The 16,811-nt window shown below is 41.7% G+C and overlaps 1 protein-coding gene across 1 annotated transcript; it reads right to left on the reverse strand.

The window, feature by feature from the left end:
• Positions 1 to 8,420: 8,420 nt before the first annotated feature.
• LOC138190980 (uncharacterized) lies at positions 8,421 to 10,149 on the reverse strand. Its single transcript, XM_069136140.1, has 2 exons — positions 9,212 to 10,149; positions 8,421 to 8,943 (listed from the first exon to the last, which is right to left on the reverse strand). The coding sequence occupies exons 1-2, from the start codon at positions 10,028 to 10,030 to the stop codon at positions 8,911 to 8,913; spliced, it is 852 nt and encodes a 283-aa protein (XP_068992241.1). The 5' UTR covers positions 10,031 to 10,149; the 3' UTR covers positions 8,421 to 8,910.
• Between the last annotated feature and the right edge of the window lie 6,662 nt (positions 10,150 to 16,811).

Raw genomic sequence — 16,811 nt, forward strand, 5'->3', positions numbered from 1 at the left:
AACAGGAATGTCTGGCGGTGATTTGGGCCGTTAAAAAGTTTAGAGCATACCTAGAAGGATATCACTTCACGGTGATAACCGACCACGCGAGTTTAAAGTGGTTGCGGGAATTGCGGAATCCGACGGGTCGGTTAGCTAGGTGGGCGCTCGACTTACTCGAGTATGATTGCGAGATTAAACATCGAAAGGGGGCGATGCACCATGTGCCCGATGCACTATCACGGATGTACGAGGGCGAAGACGAGAGGACGGAGCAGCTAGCCGCCCTCGACGTGGCTGGGGACGGCAAACCAGGGACGGAGCGTAAGGCCGTCTGGGAAGTCGTCGTCGATCCCTGGTACCAACATCGCGTCAAGGACGTCCTGGACTACCCACACAAGTTCCGAACTTGGTCGGTAGTCGAGGGGCGTCTATACCATTTCCGGGCGGACCCCTTAGTCGAGCCAATACTAGCGGACTTGGCGCCGTGGAAATTGGTGCTCCCGAGGGAGCAGCGATCGCGGATTTTTGCGGAAGTCCACGAGGACCCCCAGGCAGGGCATCTTGGCGTCGAAAAGACCTACGCGCGAGCGAGAGCCGACTACTACTGGCCCGGAATGTATCGCGATATAGTTTAGATGGTCCGAGCGTGCGAGCGTTGCCAGGAGTGCATGGTACAGCAGGTGCCACCAGTGGGCCTTATGGGTCGACGGGTCGTCGACACGCCCTGGACTGTGGTTGCGGCGGACGTCATGGGTCCATTTCCCCGAAGTCGCGCCGGGTTCGAGTATTTATTGGTTTTTGAAGATCTATTTACCCGGTGGGTGGAGGTAGCGCCGTTGCGGAAATCAAACGCGAAAAACATTCTTGCCGCGCTGGAAGATCTCGTGCTGTCCCGATGGGGTACCCAGAGGTGCTCCTGACGGATAACGGCACGGAATTCGCGAATAAGGCCGTCGACGAATTGTGCGCTGCGTACCATATTACCCACGCAAAGGTACCGCCGTACCACGCGCAAGCTAACCCCGTGGAAAGGGTGAATCGCGTATTAAAAACCATGATCGTGGCCTACATCGAGGCAGATCACCGGGACTGGGATGTGCACCTTCACGAATTTCGATTTGCGTATAATACCGCTGTGCATAGCTCACTGAGAGTCAGTCCCGCGTTTTTAAACTTGGGTCGCGATCCCAAACCACGGATGCAGTTGCGACGACTCGTGGAAGGTCCCGCGGAAATCCCCATTCCCCGTCCCGAAGTATGGGGGGACCGAATGGCGAAATTATGTGAGCTGCGTGACTTAGTGACGAAACATCTCGAGGAAGCCCACGAGCGACAGGCGCGCTATTATAACCAAGGGCACCGGGATATTCGTTTCGAAGTAGGGGAGTGGGTATGGAAGCGAAACCGAGTTCTGTCCTCGGCCACCCAACAGGTCGCTGCGAAGCTAGCCCCCAAGTTTGCCGGTCCATTTCGCGTTGCGCAGGTAATTTCGCCCGTCGTCTACGAATTAGAGGATAGCGAAGGAGGGGGTCGCGGTAGACACCACATAAAGGATTTGAAGCGGTGCGTGGAGTCTGAGACAAGTGCGCATAAAAACGGGGAGGAACCGTGAGGGGGAAATAGGCTTCTCGGGGAGAGGAAAGGAGTGACCGGCGATAGCTACGATCCTGACTGACTCTTCCCCTTAGTTGGCGGAGAGATCGTAAAGGAGGAGGATGACGTCCGGGCGATCCGGGACCTCCTCCAATGGGCCAGGATCCCGCGCCCACCAGCCAGCGGAGAGTATACGGGGAACCGCCTCGCGCCCCCAGACTGGCGGCAGTGGATGTCACCAGCGGGGTGCTGGAATTGCTGGTGGCGGCGGCATGACTATCGGGATTGCGAGGAGGAGTTGGGGCTATTTTGCCGCAGGTGTGGATGGCTGGGCTGCGCAAAGCCCTCCTGCCCGCGCTGCCACAACCTGCCCAGCCGGCCGGGCAGGTGCCCCCTTCCCCCGCCGCCAGCCGTCCAAACCATTCCCCCCCTAATTGGCATTGAGGGTCTCAATGTTCCCCATTGCGAGGGAGATGCCACTTCCGAGGTCCCCGATTGCGAGGGAAGCCCCCCCGAACCCCCCTTTTGCGAGGGAAGCTGCCCCGTCACCCCCCACCGTTGCGAGGGGCGAAGAGAATGTGGACAGGGAGGTCGAGATGCTCCGCCGGCGGATCGTGGCGTCCGCGACCGGCCGGGGCCGGGATCGAGGCCGGCCGGGGCGGCGCGGCTAGGCCGAAAACAGCAAGAATTTTTTTTTTTTTTTTTCCTTTCTCTTTCTTTTTTTTTTGTTGTTAAGTCAATATAATAAACGCTTAGTATCGACCATAAATGTCGTCCGCTTTCTTTCTTAGACCCCAGGTGGCGGGCTTTGAGAAAAATTTCAGGTCCCGCGGCGAAGTAGAGAGCTCCCCTAGACAACCATGGCGTGAGGAAGGGGATCAGTTGAGCTCGCGAAGAATCCCGGAGGACACGCGGGTGGGCATCTGGCCACACGGGAGAAAAATTTTTTTTTTTGTTTTTTTTTTGTTGTTTATCGTCCTCTTGGGAGGGGATTCTCGGTGAGTACCGCGCAATAGCGTGTGGGTACTTCGAGCTTGCGATCACCTCACGAAGTTCGGCTCGCGGGATGCAGCGCTGGCGCTCTGGCACCCCACGTTCCGTCTAGGGGGGGGGGGGGGGGGGAGGGGGGGAGTTGTAACGTGGCAGTTCGGTTAGGCCTGCCCGTTACAAGAGACTCCCTGAACCCTGGGCGAGATCCCGGAATCAGGGTTAATAAATCGAGTCGCGAAATAATCTTAGAGAGCGCCAGAACTGGAGTCACGCACCCGAGCTTCGACAGGGACGAAATAGCGCATTGCGACCAAGATATTACAGGCTTTTGTTTTTTTCTATTTTTTTTGAGTGCACCGGCTACCCTCCAGCGACCAACTCCGACGCCGAACAGCTTTCGAGGCAAGGCGAAACCGCGGAGATCTCGCGGGAAGGACACCGAGGCTGCAGAGGGGGAGGCAACGCAGATCCCTGCAGCGCGGGAATCCAAGGCGGACGCGATTCCCGCTAGCGGCCGGCGTGCCGCAGCCTCCCCGCTCACCCCGCCTACGCCCAACCAAGGCAATCGCGAGAGACCAGATAGCGACGAGGGAGCACCACCCCGCCCAACCCCAGGACTCCGTAGAGCTGCGCGGGAGACGACATCGCGATCTAGCCTTAAGTTCTGCGCCGCGTAGCGACGACAGGTGCGCGGCAAGTTGCGCAATCCCCAAAATCGATGGCCGATCGATTGTTGCGCATTCTTAGGGTAATGACGTCACGAAGGATTAGCGTGACGAGATCGGCGTTGCGACCATTTGAGATCACTCTAGTTCTGGCGGTTAGCGGGAGCTATAGTAAAGTGTGATCGTGCGTTTTGTTTCGAGGGCTTTCGAAGAGTAGAGTGGTTGCGAGTCGAGATGTCTGGGAAAGATCACGAGGGAGTGGGCGAGTTCATCGCGTGGATGTCGAGCGGTAAGCGCTGTTAACCTTCTTGCGAGAGAATCTCGAGAGATCATTAGTAAAGGCTTGCCGAGAACGGATAGCCAGTGAGGATTGGCGTTAGCGACTGTACTCGAGATTCTTTAGCCGATACATTTGCTTGGTGATCGTAGCCCGAGTTGCGCGTAAGGAAGTAGCGTTAATTTCGGGGGATCGAGGAGATCGAGTCGAGTCACGGGTTGAGCCGAGACATTATTGCCTCGAGTTTGAGTGTAACTGAAGTCCGTTACACGGGGTCATTTTACTTCATCCGATACAGCCTCAGTTCTCGTGTAGGTCGCGAGCAGTCTCACGGGGAGCATTCGAATTCGCGACCGCGTCCCGCCGTCGCAGAGAAAGTGGAGCTCGGGTGCGCGCTAGTAAAAATATTCTTTCATAGAGGAGGCTCGCGGGTGCCGCGACAAGCCTCCTTTCCGTTTGGTTTGTGGTATAATCCGGTAGTAATAAGTTGGCGACTAGCGCCCGTAGGCATAAGAAATTTCATCTCCTTTTCGTTTGATTAATTTATTGCCGATCGCGGGCCGCGTCGGCCAGTCGCGGGTGACGCGACGAGCCTCGTTTCCGTTTAGTTTTTTTTTGCATAATCCGTTAGTATTAAGTTGGCGATTAGCGCCGTTCTGTAGAGGACGATCGCGAGCAGCGCGTCGGGTCCTATTTTGCTCTTGATTTCTTTTTGTGTGTAAATTAGCGGTCACGGTTAGTATAGCGACTAGCGCACGTAGGCCGTAGAGGTCTTCGGGATCCCTTCATTTTTTTTTTCTTGATGGATTATTTTGTTTGCTCGTTCCTTTTTTTTTAAGCTAAGCGTTTGCGTTTGGGATCGCGAGGACAAACTTTCGCAGTATTGTTATTATTTTTACTTTTTTTTCTGTATTATCGCTATTTTGAAATATATTGTTTAATTTTATTGCTGCTTTGTGAAATAGCTTGTTGGCGTACGTGTGGCGTATCTCTCTCTACCCAAAAATTACCCCTCCCCTCTCCGCGGTACTGAGCTACCGAGCATATGGTCGCGGTATATCGTATTACCGATTTCGAGGCGTGTTGATTACGCCAGGCGCCCAATAAATTTCGCGGTATCATTTCAGGTTCAGGGGACATCGTGGACGCCGAATTGTTGTGCACGTGGTAAGTTCTCGGTCATCTTCTCCGAGTGACCGAGGAGCGGAAAAATCCACGTCACAGTACGTGATATAGCTTTTTCTGGTTCCCAAAAAGGAAAGTTCAGTAATCAGTGGCCGCTTCCGAGTTTTCCCCTTTTTCCCTTTCTTTAAATACAATGCTGAATATTAATGAATTATTATTTTTTTAGCAATTAAAGAGTTGTAACCGTTCTCATTTCTCATATTACCAACTTATATTCACCCATGGATGAAAAAAAAAAAAAGTTAATTGAGAGGTTCGAACACTGAACCTTCGCGTTGTGAGTGAGGCCTTGCGCCATTCGGCCACGAGCGCATTGGGAAGATCAATGGAAGAAAATGGTACTGACTTATCAGGGCTGTTTGATATATCAACACTGCGTTGTGAAATACTGTATTTGAGTATTTTTTATTTGATTTGCAGGATGGGTGGTATTTGAAGGATTTTCAGGGGTGACCGAGAGACGTTTAGGGTTTAGGGAGTGATGACCGTGTCCGTCTGGCAACACCGTCAGAGAAATAAACATCAGAAAATAAGACCAATCGCTCCAAAAACAATTTAATACTTCGGGGGAGTGGATAAAAATGAAGTTTACCGATAACTTATCGACTCACAACTATATATACGTAAACATTTCGTGCATCTTTCCCTCTCTTCTCGGTCGTTACGTTTTAGTACGTTTTCTCGCCACCGTCCGATACGAAATAAAGTTTTGGACTGGCAACAATGACTGGAACCTGTACGGCCCCCATCACTTCGGATTTCTAAGTTAGGGGTCCTTATGTCTCAGCTTAGCACATCAAGTTGCATTAATGCCTAATTCTGTATGAATGTGAAATGATGAATTACAATAATACGATCTATGGGTGAACGTCACTTCAGCTAGACGCAGTGTCAAGTTTCGATTAGTTTTCACGCGCCGGTCCGCGCTGCCTACATTCCGATGTTGCCATTGTTAAATCAATCTGGTGATACCGTTGAGTCGAGCGCGGTTACGAAGCTCCGCCACCTGTTGGTGAGTCCTTGGTACTGTGACATCTGTCGGTGTGGCGGCACCGTTTCCCGCGTAGCTCATCAGCGCGTAAGCGCGTCGGTGTACCAGCAGTTGTTATGTTTGTCGTGCGGCCCACGGTCAGACGGCTGAATACGCAGAGTACACTAGGACCTCGATAAGTGCAACTGCGATAACTGCAACAATCCCCACTATGCGACCCATATCGATCGGTGTGGCGCGTGGTGAGAGAGTGCCGGCCTCAAGCCGGTAGGCTCGTAGCACAATTTTAAAATAAGGGCGCATTCCGGGGCTCCTCAGAGGTTATATGTATGTAGAACTCGTTGTTATTATCCGTTTTTTCGAGGGGCAAAGATGCAATTTGCAAAGGTGCAATTTCATCGCACCAATTTTCGCTAATATCTTCCGATACATATATGCAAGAAGGCGCTAATCGTGACACCCGAACTTGGTACGGCACTGTTAGCGACTATGTGCGCATTGTAAGCATGGGCGGGGCTTGCGCACCCTCGATTTCTGCTAGTGTGACGCGTTTCCGGTCCCACGCGGTTGCAATTATCGAGGTCCTAGTGTATTAAGGATACTTATACGTATCTTAGCTGTGTACAAGTATCGACGGGTATAGAAGAATAATATAAATATCCGTATATGAGTCAATCCACGTCAATCCGAACAAAATCCGCCAAAAAATTTCATCGATCTTTTCGATTATTGTTATTTTTTTTTAACGGATTCTATAGGTGAAATAAATTCATCGAACAATGTCTTATTTTTTTTATACCTCAAATATTTCAAAAGGTATTCCAGGTTGAAAATTGCCCAAATTGCCAAAAACCACCCTACACGCTCTCCTTCAAATCTTCACATCTCAGGTTCTGCTTGTCTGATCAACTCGTTCGTGGGCTCATTCAAAAGAGCTGGAATTGGACTTCCATTCTATGCTGCTGCACATTTTATAATATCAACAATTGAAGATTATTATACACAATTAATTTTCAAACACAATTTTCATCATTGAAACCGCGCTGTAAAATTCCAAGAAAAATACAAGCGTATTCCTTGATCAATTTCCTATAAGAAAGATGAGTTTCGAATTGGAAAATTAATGAAGAGTATTATTTAAATATTAATAATCGAACGGAGGCGCGCGCGCGCGCCGATAATTCAGTTATCCGATAATTTGAATAGTATTTTAGATGTAAGTTGGATACGATATTAAGAATTTATATCATGTAGTTGTATAACACAAAGAGTACAATAAACAATTCAAATCAACGGAATTTGTTGGGTAATGAAATATGTTGGTTTTCAATAAACATTCTTCCCATTTTATGTGTGCTTGATATAAGATTGATCCACGCCGCTTGCCGGATAACTCCTGATTACAGCTCTTCCGAATGAGCCCATGAACGAGTTGATCAGACAAGCAGAACCTGATATTTAAAGATTTGAAGGAGAGCGTGTGTGGCGGTTTTTGACATTTTGGACAATTTTCACCTTGGAATAACTTTTGAAATATTAAAGGTAAGAAAAAAAAATTAAAAATTGTTTTTTGAATTTATTTCACCCATAGGATCCGTTAAAAAAAATTCTCACCAATCGAAAAGATCGATGAAAAAAAGGTGTCCGGTTTGACGTGGCTTGACTCATATGCCCAAGAGGGTGTTTGCAAAGAAAAAAAAAATTTATTTTTCATACTCCTATCTCTCAAAACTTCAGTTATTATCGAAAGAAACATGCTCGCGAACAGGGAGCTCTTTAATATTTAGAGAGGCAAGAGCATGAACGATAGAAAATTTCATTTTGTAATACCTTAACGCTCATACGATTGAGCAGCCGTGGGTATATGTCTGTATATAAATAAATGTACGAGTATAAATTGTATAGGATTATTTGCATAGATGTACTCATGAGTATGAGGATAAGCGGGTGAATACATATTTGTATGAAAGACGAATAAAAATTCATGGCCGCTAATGGTCCAGTCATTTGGTAGTTTCAGCACGAAAGTTACGAGGGAGTTTCGATAATTCGTGGTCTGATAGGTTTTGAGTTGCTCTTTCCGAATTTCCATTTTGCGCCATTGTGCCGGCATGGGAACCCTTACGGAAAAACCCTCAATTTTACACCCAAAATAACCTCCAAAATAACCCTTAACTAGTGTTGCCCAAATGCAAGAACAAGACGAGACTTAGCCAGTCTTGGTCTTGGTCTTGCGCCAATACACCTGGTCTTGGTCTTGGTCTTGGTCTTGCGCTCCCAGTCTTGGTCTTGGTCTTGGTCTTGCAGCAAGAGTCTTGCAAGTCTTGCAATTACCTATTAGTCTATTACTATTTATTAAAGTTTACTTTAAATCTTAAAAAAACGTATTAGAATTGGAACATTGTGAGCTTGAATTAACATAGCCATAGTAAAGATCAAGCAGATTAACAAATAACTGAAGATTTAATAAGAAATTCGAAAAATTAACTGACCTATATGTCGTTTTCCATGGAAGTAACTGTTTCTTAATAAACATTTATGATTTATAAGCTTACATTTGCTAAAACATGTAAAAAAACAAATTAATTACAATAACTTGACTGTATTTTAAAGAACAATACTTATCTGTCTAAAAAGAGATTGAACCCTCAACTTATAAGAAATTTAATAAAAGAGTTTTACGATTTATCATTTATTTGAACAAAAAATAAAATACAACACTAATCAACAGCTTTATCATTAGGTTATGATACTTTATATCAATTTTTTTGACCAACAATTAATACAAAGTAACCATCTGGCTGACTCATCATTTAACCTATTTCTATGTTTTCTAATTACTAATGATGCTTTAGAAAATAACCTCTCAGCAGGTACTGAAGTTGCAGGTATTGAGAGAAAATCACGGGCCATTTTCGATAAAATCGGATACTCTGTCTCATGCGTCCTCCACCAATCTAAAATGTCTTCCGAGCTGGCAGTTCTTGGTTTTCTCAGGTACTCCTCCAACTCGTCTATCACTAAGCCTTGAAGACAAGATCCAGATGACGTCGAGGGACATTCATAGAGTTTATCAAAGTCTATTACGTCTTCATCTTCATCACATACTTTATTTTCTTTTTCTGGTAATTCCAGAGATTTGTTCAGTGAGTGTAGATTTTTATATTCTTCATAAAGTTCATTGAACTTGCGCAGACTTTCTGTTTTAAGTTGCTTCCCCCACATTGTCAGGTCAAAAGTCTGAGCCTTATGCCTTGGGTCTAAAATTAAAGAAGTACAATAAATCCAGTTGCTCTTTTTGTAATGTTTAAGCATTTTGTCTCGAGCTGCTTGGAAAGCTAGAATGAGCCTTTCATCCACTTCAGATCGATTAGGTTTCTCATCTAACTGTTTTACCATAGATTCAATTTTATCTAGCAAAAGATTGAATGATACAATGACTAGCGGTAATGTAACATATTTGTCTCCACCAAGTTTTGTACTTAAAAGTTTAAAGTTTATTAGAAATTTATGTAATTTTTCGAGTACCTGCCATTCATTAGCTGTGATTTGAAAATCATTTAATTCGGTGACAGAACTGCACAATATGTCAATGCCCGCTCTCACTTTTAAACCAAATCCAATCATATCATGTGTGGAATTCCATCTCGTTGGACAGTCAAGAATGGCATTTAGATTTGATGGCACGCCAGCTGCTTCACAAGCAGACTGAAACTTCTTCTTCACTATCTCACTTCTTTTTATTTTACTGGAAACACTGCGTAACTTTGTTACAGATGTACGCGAGTCAGCAATATTTGGTGCAGATTCTTCATCTTCCTCATCCTCAGTTTCGTCTGCATAGTCTTCGTACTGCTGATCTTGCGCGTTAGTGTCAGACTCACAGTGTAATGCTAAGGTCTTTAATAAATCTTGTACACCAAGGTTTAAAATGTGAGCAAAGCACCGGAAATGTTGATTGTCTGAATCAAAGTGTGGCGGCAGCTGTTTGCCCAGTTCATACATAAATTTGGTATTTGCAGTTGCGTTGTCGACCGTGATACCTTGTATTTTATCAATTATGCCATATTCCAATAAACATTCATGGAAAATCGTTGCAATATCTTCCCCAGTATGTCGACCGCGTGATGGTATAAAATCAAGAACTACAGATTGATACTTCCATTCGTTGTCTATATAATGAATAGTAACCCCGTAGTAACTCCTACCAGCAATTGACGTCCACCCATCAATGGTAAAAGACATTTTAGATGATAATTGTTGAAGTCGTTCCTTGAGATTCAATTGGAGCTCTTCAAATCGCTCTTTGACTTTCCTTCTAAGTGTAGACCTTTTAGGAAACACCATATTAGGGCAAATACGTCGAAAATATACTTGTGTAGCTTCGTCATCGAAAAATGAGAAGGGAAGATATTTTTTCACCACCCAATCAACTGTAGCTGTCGTGATGTTGTCACTGCTGTTTTCCGACTGAAACAAAACAATAAATCTTGTGTTATTATTTAAAACATACAAGGTTTGAGCATATAAGAGGAGGAGGTATGTTGTTGTTAAATCGAGAAAATCGTTAAATTGATATTTGTTATATTAAGGTTGCACTGTACTGTAATTTACCAAAATAAAGTACTTAGTTGTTACTGGCCGATTAAATGAAAATATGGGTGTTTATAAAAAATATTTAAGACGATAATTACATACTTAATATGTCGCACCCCTAGATGAAAACACCACTAACTCAAAAATACTTACGTAAGTTAATGGCGTTTTTGAAAGTATCGCATGAATAGCTATGCAGAGTTAAAAAAATATTCTTACCTGTCCACTTCTTCCAGCGGTTACTAAAAAGCTTGTGATATCTCCACTTAATTTTGGTTTAACAGGAAGAAATATTTCTGATTCCTTTTTGTGGAAAGATATTAGATGTTTCCTTAAGCCTGAAGTGTTTCTGTTTTTCATTTTTATTTCAATCTTTTTATGTTGGCACAATTTACAGAAGGCAGTTTGGGATGCATGAATTATTTCGAAAAACTCTTCAAATTTGCTTTTGGGTCTTTTAGATCTGTGACTCAAACTCTCGTTACTCGGACTCGAATAATTTGAATCTTCGTCACTCATATTAAATTGTACACGTGATACGTTTTTAGAAAACAACAAGAATTAGTAAAAACAATTATTAAGTTAGACTCGAAGCACAGCTCAATTGGAAATGACTGGAATTAAAATAATTCCTTTATTTATAGTACGTTTCCTTGCTTTCTACCGCGCCGCCTCGCCACGTCCCGGCTCTATGAAAAGGATGCCGCCGCAAATCAAATAATGCCGCGTGCGGCGTACAAACACACACTAAATATTACCTACTTGTACAGACGCGACGCGTGAATAAAATATATATAAAGAATTAGTGAAAATCACTATTCTTTACATATAAGTGAATGTTTTGGCGTACATCTATACTAATATTATAAAGCTGAAGAGTTCGTTTGTATGTTTGATGACAGAAGTTTTAAAATAAATAAATAAGTCCTGAACGTCACTATACCTCCAAAGTTACTATTCCTCGTGGACGAAGTCGCGGGCACAGCTAGTAAATACTTACTCTCATCATCTCTCTCAGAGATATTCGGGCTGGTAAGTAATACAAAACTCTTATCGCAGGCTTTTTATTTTATTAGTAGGTAAGTACCTACGCTTTTTATATTATTTTATTAGTTTTGTAGAATTTTTTTACACGTTTCAAGTATATTTAAAAGTGGCTACAATATTTATTAAACGGGTGCGGGGTGATATTTGAACACTTTTTTGCTATTTTTTCTTGTAAAAACTTAAGAAATATAATGACTAAATGTACAATAATAGTACCTAAGTAATTAGTTTAAAACCATATAAGTAATCAATATTATAATATATACTTACTAGAATGAATTAATTTGACATCTACTACCTATCCTTACCATTTTATCCCAATCATAATACTACTTGCGTGATCAGTATAATGTATTCATTTTCATTCTAAGCACTCTGAAACTTATTTATTCTTTGGAACACCTGTAGGTACTCTTAAAATTCGAAATTATTTTGCACGAGTATACCTACGCCTACGCCCTATGGCGGCAATCAAATAGTGTCAAATGTTATGATTTCGGCGTGGCGGCAACGATTGTTTTAGATTTCAAAAGAAGCCGCCGGCGCGTGTATCGTAACCATGTACTTCCGAAAAGCGGCAAATTTCTTTGAGAAGTAAGTACAAAACCTTTGAAGCCGCATTATCAAAGTGCCGATGGTTAAAACATAACTATGCATGCACTCAGTTTGATTTTAATAGATAGGTCCAGTTTTTCATACCTATTCTTTGATACAGTTTTTTGCGTCTCATAGAATTTCTAAGCGTACCTACCTATACACCGAACTGTTACACCTAACTACTCAGTGAAATAGCGCTAAGTCCTAGCTGCAAGACGCAAGAGTCTTGCAGGCTATGTCTTGTTCTTGCTCAAGTCTTGCACGGTCAGTCTTGGTCTTGGTCTTGCTAAAAATACGCGGTCTTGTTCTTGGTCTTGGTCTTGCAAAAACGCAAGAACAAGACCAAGACTGCAAGACCAAGACTGAATTTGGGCAACACTACCCTTAACCTCTAAGGGGTAAATTCGTACCCCTTAATTCAAGTTAACCTCAAAATATAAGGTTTACTCCCAAGTCGAGACTTTACTCCCAAGTTGACGATTTACTTTCGAGTCGAGGGTCTACTCCCAAGTCGAGGGCTTACTCCCAAGTTGAGGGTTTACCTCTTAAGTGAGGGTTAACCCCCAAGTCAAGGGTTTACCTGAAAGTTGAGGGTGAACCTCCCAATCGAGGATTCACTTCGAAAGAATTCTCGAGTCAAGAACTTATTACATCATTTTATTGGGATTATAGATGTAACGGTATTACAAAAGTGCATTACACACCATTAGTGAATACAATAGAAACTGACTAATCGAGAAGTTGTCTGGTTATTTCTCATATACAATCATGTACATATTTAAGTTATAAGCGTGGTTCTTATAACTTAAAAAGGGGTGCGGAAATGATAATTACGGAGTCCCAACGACTTGTGTTGATGTAGAAACGATACTGTAACATTATATTACCACCAATCACAAATAATTACATAAATAATAACATAAATAATTATAACACTTATAGTTACCGAAATCTACAACAATGTCGGTTTTGATGATCGAAAATACAGGCTTAATTTAATTTTACAACAATGAACAACAATTTACAATATACAATATACACTGCGGAGCATTCACTATAATACTAGTGAATGTCCCGAGCGCCTGTAGCCCACTCCTTTCTCTCCCGAGGCGAGGGCTCCGCGGTGTCCACTATTAGCTCCCCTTTCCGTAACCCGTTCGGCGCGCGGCGTGTTTATTGTTTCCGCGGATAAGTTTGGATGACCAGGCCACAAACTTACACATATATTATATATAAATTTGGATATTCATTTTTATCATTGAATGCCACGAAAATTAGATATTAACGTTATTAAATTCTTGTATATCTGTACGGATTCGCGTTCAATATAGGAGGGTATAATGTATCCCCACGCAGAAAAATAATTGTGTATAAAATTTAATGTACGCACGTATAATTCATATAGCCATGAAGAATTATCTATAGTCAATGCATTTCATTAATTATAATTATTATATTATAATGAGGATGTATGCGTACATGTACTGTAACGTGGCATTTTTGATGCCCGTCACAAGGGGCTCCTTGAACCCTAGGCGAAACCAAAATTTAGGAATTTCCAAAGATGAGTCACGAAGTTTTTGCAAAAGAGCGCCAGGACTAGAGTCACACGTCCGAAACTACGAGAGGGGACACCTTAGCAAATAGCGTAAGATATTTCAGGTTTTTTGTTTTTTTTACTTTTCGAGCTACAACGGCATCAGGCAAGAAGTCCGCACCGAATTCGAGGAAATTGCGGAGTGGCGGACTAGCGACAATTGCGAAGGAAGGATGTCGTGGCTGCGGAGAGGGGGAGTCTGTTCGGTAGCCCGACGGCGCACCGTCGAGTAAGTGGTCTTAGTTTCGGTTTCGAGCAATAATCATAATGGAGAAGAAATGGCGAATATGCAAATTCAAAATTGCGTATGAAGATTTTGTGATTGTTGAGTGACATTTTAGTTAGGGAGCCGCGAGCTCAGTAGAGTGAGGAATAGAGAAGGTTACGTGTAATTTTCTGTTTAATTTTAGAATCGCGACGAGTGACTTTTGGATTATTTTTTTTTTGTTTTTGTATCACCGCTATTGTGAAATATAAGATTATATTTTACGTCTTTTGTTAAGTAGCGTGAGTATTTCGAGTGTCTCTCTCTTCAAAAATTACCCCACCCCTCTCCGCGGTACTGAGCTACCGAGCATATTGCCGAGGTATAGCGCAAGTGGAGAAAAAAAATGTAGTTTTCATCATGCCTCCATTTTGCCACGATGCACAATGTACACCACAAGAAGAGGAAGAAATAATATAATAATGGATATAATGTTGCTTCGGTAACAATACACATTGAACGAATGAATCAAAGAATCAAAGATTTCAACATCTTTTCGAAAGTGCCTGTATGATCAGAATAAATTAGTAATTTTTCTTTTGGAGTTTTATTACCACATTTGTTGAAAAGTTATATAACTTTTATAATTTCAAATGTGATAAAATTATTTTGCTCACTTATGAATTCTGTAGCATGTCATATATTGCTGTTACATCGCATTTTTATTTGTACTTTCTGTTGATATTTTAATTATAGCAAACATTTTCATTTAAAAATGTGTTAATCACGAGTAATATTTTTATCACAGATATTTACAAACTGTTATTCTCAATAGTTAACCGAAAGGTAAGTAGTATTGATTTTAGTAATTATTGCAGATCAATAGTCAATCTAAATCACATGAGTGCGTCAAAAAAAAACTTTGCAGATAATGATTATAATAAAATTTTTGTAGGTTAGGAACAATTTTTTTTTCAAATTCATCATCTCACCCAACTGTGATGAGAAGACTTCCCTTTGGTGAATGAATGAATAATTCAGAAAAAACCTATATTCATGACATACGTTTGTAGTTGAACTTGAGCATAAATGGAATGGCTTTTGCTTAACTGTAAATCATTTTCATCAAGTTTTAAGTATGTACTTAACGTTTACTTGAAATAATTCTTCATCAAAAATAGGTTTATCTCTACAAATGTACGGGCACTTTATGTCAATTAGTCTTTTCTCCCAAATGTTTGACCCATTTACTAGAACACCATCTAGAGCGCAACTTAACCATGGCTGAGGAATGTTAATAATCCGACCAACTTTCACTACTTCGCATTCCGATTTTATTAATTTTTTGTATTCTTGAAGCGCACGTTCTTCTGTCTTTTTTCCATGGGACATAGCTGAGGTCTTGACTTTTCCTGGGTTTAGAATGCAGGTGACGACTTCATCAGCGTCAAAACGATTTCCCTTCACTTTGTTCCCATTATACGTAATTTTCGTTCCTCAAACCACTCTGAATTTTTTCACTGATTAATTGTGCCAGCAGTTATCAATAATGCTTTATCCACATCTCAGCAAACTTTTTTTTCGTAGAAATCATACAATTCCTTCGGTATATGATACTCAACAGAATAGAAATTATTTACTAGTTGAAGCGTGAACACTTCTAAGGCCACTTTTTTAACCTTCTATTCCAAATTTCGTTTTTTTGTCATCCGTACAGTTTCAACCAAAGATTCTGCTGCCATTATTTTAATTTGATTTTCTTCCTCAAATTTAAGCATGGTACATGAAGGTGATTGAGCTAAAGATTCTGCTAAGCTTCTAGTTGAGATTTCATAAGGTTGAAGTCCGATATTCTTTCTGCATATCGATGGAGGTGGAAATGAACTTGTTATTCTCGCATCTTTTTCATATCGTAATAATTGACGATGGGAGGGTTTACCTCATCCTCGAGAGTAATTAGTGTTAGTAGCTGCTGACTCCGGAGAGTTGATAAAATCTACTGCAGCACATGTATGTTTACATTGCTGTGATAGACCTACTTTACAAGTACATGAGGCACACTTTATATGTCGATCGTTATCAAACTAAAAATATTTAAAAAATTATCTACTGTTTTAATAATTTAATTTATACGGAAAATAACAGGCGTCTGATAAGTTTTCTAATGAATTGGACATTATGAAAAATAAAAAATTAGATGATGCACTAGCAAGTTTTTAAACATCTTGAACATGCATTTTTTAAATTTTTTGCTTTATAAGCATTCGATGAAAATTTGAAAAAATTTAAAAATGACGAGATTTGAACTATTTTCAGTATCATATAATTCAATTATAAGGATAACTTGCAACACTCACAACAATTTTTACACTATAAACATTCGAAACACTGGTTTGGACGACAACCTTACAGGTTATTATTGGTTGCTAGCCTGGATCTTCTGTTTCAATTACATTCAAGACGTGGCCTGATTGGAACAATTTTTTTACCTTTGAGGTCATTCTGACCACGAATACGATCGTTTCTTATCGGTAAGAATCCAAATTTTATAATTTTTTTCATGTATAAAAAATGTTTACATCACAAAGATTTAGTAATTTAACGCTAGGGAGCTGTACTTTCGGCAGTACTGCTGCCTCTACAGTTCTTGCACGATCCCTGTAAGGAAAAATGTATGCATGAAAGGGTTAAGCAGCGCCCTCTGCGTCGCACAACTCAAGTAGGTAAGCGGTCGGTATGTAAAGTCGACAAGAACCAATGTTACCATCACGCGACATGTGTACTCAGATAATGCAGAGTCGTATATTATAATGGCCATGGAATGTCTATCAATTGAAATTTTTGCATATCGCCATATAAACACTGTGTATAATTATATATTTCAACTATGCAAATTCATTGATGCAATTTTATTTCAGCAAAGTTCAGTAATGTTAATCTAATTAAATCTTCAGACATCTCACAAACATTATGTTATTTGAATGCGTGCGTAACTCATACGTATACAGTGCTGACTATCAGAAACCTGTTCTTGATATAAACACTGGGGAAATAGTCGAAGGAGTTGAAATCACTTGTATGTAACT

The sequence above is a fragment of the Neodiprion pinetum genome, chromosome 5 (genome assembly GCF_021155775.2).
Source record: "Neodiprion pinetum isolate iyNeoPine1 chromosome 5, iyNeoPine1.2, whole genome shotgun sequence".
Classification (NCBI taxonomy): domain Eukaryota; kingdom Metazoa; phylum Arthropoda; class Insecta; order Hymenoptera; family Diprionidae; genus Neodiprion; species Neodiprion pinetum.